At 31.2% G+C, this 4,080-nt stretch overlaps 1 protein-coding gene across 1 annotated transcript; it reads right to left on the bottom strand.

The window, feature by feature from the left end:
• Positions 1 to 1,027: 1,027 nt before the first annotated feature.
• LOC124828314 (zinc finger protein 1-like) lies at positions 1,028 to 2,272 on the bottom strand. The gene has a single exon (XM_047301580.2). It carries the CDS (start codon positions 2,003 to 2,005, stop codon positions 1,214 to 1,216), a length of 792 nt encoding a protein of 263 aa, XP_047157536.1. The 5' UTR covers positions 2,006 to 2,272; the 3' UTR covers positions 1,028 to 1,213.
• Between the last annotated feature and the right edge of the window lie 1,808 nt (positions 2,273 to 4,080).

The following is a 4,080-nucleotide window of genomic DNA, read 5'->3' on the forward strand; positions in this document are numbered from 1 at the left end:
CATTTGCATATTTCTATCATAATCAAATAAATAAATAAAATCGTAAAGCAATAAATAACAATATATATATATATATATATATATATATATATATATGTATTATAATCTTTAATTCAGCACTTTAAATTTTGAAAATTCTTTTTATAAATTTAATTTTAATCACTTGAATATATAGAGGATTTTCATTTATCTCTAATTATTTACTTAATACTCAACTCTCTTCCTCACTTTTATATGTTAAACCTTTAAATCTCACTCTTTCAAGTTTGGGTAAGTTAATGTGAAACTCTTAATTAAATCTTACTCATTTTTAATTCAAATATGATACACCAATCTCTTTTTTTTTAAAAAAAAAATTCTTAAAACTTTAATTTCATATTGAATTCTCAATTACACCCAAATTTCACTCATTTTTAATCTAATGTTCAAATTTCAATCATCTCTAATTTATAAATTTGATTTTATCTAAAATTCCTAATCTAACACTAAAACCTCAACATTTTAGTATAAATCTAACTCTCCATTCTCACTTGAAATTTAACTTCATCTCAAACAACTAGACCTAACATTCAAATCCAACTCAATTTTAGTCCAACTTTTAACACTCAAATCTTTATTTCAAAATATATGTATATATTTCACTCTCATCTCATATTCCAACATTTCACTCATTTTTAATCCATGTAGATGTATATCTTTCTTCGAAGTTCTAAACTAACAGACAGAAGCTTACTGATAGAAACATTTTATCGATGAGCAAAGGAGGCACACGTCTCTAAAAACAATAAATGTATCATTTATAACGTTCTTATTTTCTTCTACAAGTCCAGAAATGTATTCAGTTTGTCAGAATTTTCATTGGAAAAGTTATATCTGATCGATGGAAATTAATAAATCAACAGTGAAGACAGTGGGAACTGATTTATTGCAATTCAGATATTTGATTGATTTCAATTTGAGAATGATTTTACCTCGGCGAGTTTGATTTCCAAGTTGAAAGGAATAGTAGCAGATTCTAGCATAGATATGAAAAGAAACTGCCTATATGTTCAGATTAAAACAAAAAATTAAACCTTCCTTAAAAGGAATTAACAAACTTCCAAGAACATGATCCTCTCATAAACAAATTTACAACGCTATCTTATTGCAAGATGTTAAACAATAAATTTGGCAAAACATTAACCTTCTAATCAAGGACTAAATTCCATGATGCTTAGAGCTTTAGGGACAAGTCAAGGTGCTTCTTTTTCTCTTGACCAGTCTTCAAACCAGTATTTCCACTAACCAGATATTCACTTATTTCTTCATTACCTGCTGACTTGAGTTGTAATCTGTCAACTTTGTCTCGTGATGTTTTGCGACAACTTTCCATAGTTAACTTCCCTATCCCAGGTTGTTGAGTAATAAGGGGTCTTGACCACCCATGATGATGTCCAAAAGTGTTTGAAAAACCATTGAATGAGAAGTGAGGAGGAAGAAGAGGAGGAGGCCTATGAATCATGCAGTGAGTCTGAATTCCAAGCGGTTTATTACCAAAAGCACCGTGGAGAGGCAGAGAAGCCACAGTGGGATAGTGAGGAAGGTGATTGTGGAGAGAGGGAATTCCAAAAGCTGTTGCTGGGGCCACCATGGTTGATACTGATCTGTGACTTTTCTTTGCTATGGACCTTTCTCTTTTGTGAGCATTTTGGTGTCCACCAAGAGCTTGTGAACTGTAGAACTTCCTCTGACAGTAGTTGCAAGAGAACACTCTTGGCTCATGGGGGTCTTCTGATGACAAATCCGCTTCCAGACAAGTGATGAGATTCAGCACCGGACTGCACCCAGTAGCAGAATCATCACCAGGGACATTTAGATCCAGTAAAGTATCTCCTTTTTTCTCTTTTTCTCCCTCTTCTTCTTCCTCAAGTTTCTTCTGTGGATTCTGCAATGGTTTGCTTGGACTTGAAGGAGTCACTCCAACAGAAAGGCTATCACAGGGAGCCTGGTAGCTCAGTGTTTCCATTGTAGGTCACTTTATAAAATTTTAGTATGATGATTCTTGACACCTAGCTTTAAATGGACAAAAGCAGTATATTGAAGGAGGCTCAAACCATATTCCTATTTTATTTTTTATATTTTTTATCATTTACTGTCAAAGGTAAGTGTATGAAAAAAGAATGAATTATATATTTTTAAATAGGTCAGCATCAGATCAGTGGGTTAGGTTTATTACAGAGGTTAATCAGCTTATTGAGAAGTTAATTAGATTTTGATGATGAATGTAGAAAGTTAATAGAAAAGATAGAGCAGAGAGTAGTTTTGTAGACAGTATTTTTGACTTTTAATGAAAATCCAGGAGTGACAGTGTCACCACCCATGTGGCCTGCTGTATAGAGTGAGACTAATGCAATTGTGTATTTGCATTGTACTTTTACATGGTGGCCCACACATGCAAAAAGCTTTTGGTTTGGGTTGAAGTAGTTTAGGTAAAAAAGATTTAAATCTGCATGAGCTGGATGATTTGGAGCCTCACCCTTTAGAAGATGTTGTGAAGTGAAGTCTCTGGTCTCTGTCATATGGTCATGTAAAGACACATATGGTGGCATCATTGTTGGTGTTGGAGAGCAGCATTAAGGTACAACATTTGTAGTTGGCCCTTGGGTGCAGCAAGGATCAGGAGAAGATTATCATGCCATCACGCGCAGCTTCAAAAGCGAACCTAATAATGTCATATAGGACACAGAGCCAAACATTGTAATGGAGACCAAACTCGTAACCAAACAAACTTCCCTTCGTACTTGAAAGTCCATCAATCAGGCCAACATGTCCCCAGTTGTTGTTAAACTGTCCCTTTGCGTCTCTCGTTTGGAAATAAAAATTTCCTTCACTTTGGCTTTTTCTGCTTCCTCAGTTGTTCTGCTTTCTGGATAGACACTTATAAGGCACAACTTCATACCCAGGCCCACTGTGTGTGACGTATTTCTATGAAATTTGAAAAAGCAAACAAAATTAGTGCTTGCTTGTTTAAGGCGCCATTCAATTCGGCTTGTAATGAAGATATGATTGGAATTTCAAACCGGTAATCATCATTAGGCACTGTTAATGGTTTACATTTACTTTTTATTCACGTCCCTTCATTATTCAATACATGCTATCATTTTTATCCAACAAGACATTGTAAATACTCTCCGAGTATTATTAGCCAGAAACGAAACCTTTATAAACTGTTTAGTCAGACCACAGATAACATTAGTTATTGAGAATAATTAGGTTATTGGTATATAAGCGACTAGCTCTAATTAAAAACTTATCATGAAATTTTATAAATATAGATATGATAGTTGATTATGTATTTATTGTCAAATTGTTCAAACAAATATTAACTTAAATTTTAGAATGTCTTTTATAAGTAAATCAAATGGTGAAAGAAAAATTAAGACCAAACTGCAATATAAACTTAGACAGAAAAAATAATTTATGTAATAAAACTTAACCTCGATCCCAAATCGAATTATGAACTTAAAATAACTGCTCTTACAAAACAATCTTTTGTACTGTTACAAAAGTATAATATATCAAAGCAAATAATGTTCATGTAGACAAAAAGATTCATAAACACTTAATATACATATAGAGAATATAGTTTATAAATTTATAACATATATGATGTGATAAATTATATATAGTAGATATCCATGAAATTAAGGTATATTTCTATTATTACTTCGTATCAAATTTGATGTCTTAGTTTACATCTTATAAAATTTCATATACTTCTTTTGTTGCAAAGTTTGATTTAAAGTACACCAATATTATAATTACAGTTAAAAACATGGTTAATTAATCTAAAATTAAAATAATTAAACATAGAAAAATAATAAATGAAGGTTTAATGATAATTAAAAACATTTAGTTCGTTTCTTGTGAGTCAAGAGAGTATTCAGATTCAATCTTTTAAGTTTCAATCTTATGGATAAAATTTTTAATTTTTATATAGAGATAATTACTCGTAAATATAAACATATGATATGTATTTAAATTTTTATACAAAGATAATTTTAAAATAATTACTCATAATATTTTTAAATTTAAAATATA

This window comes from Vigna umbellata, chromosome 2 (assembly GCF_029865625.1).
Source record: "Vigna umbellata cultivar VRB3 chromosome 2, Vumbellata_1.0, whole genome shotgun sequence".
In the NCBI taxonomy this organism is placed as follows: Eukaryota; Viridiplantae; Streptophyta; class Magnoliopsida; order Fabales; family Fabaceae; genus Vigna; species Vigna umbellata.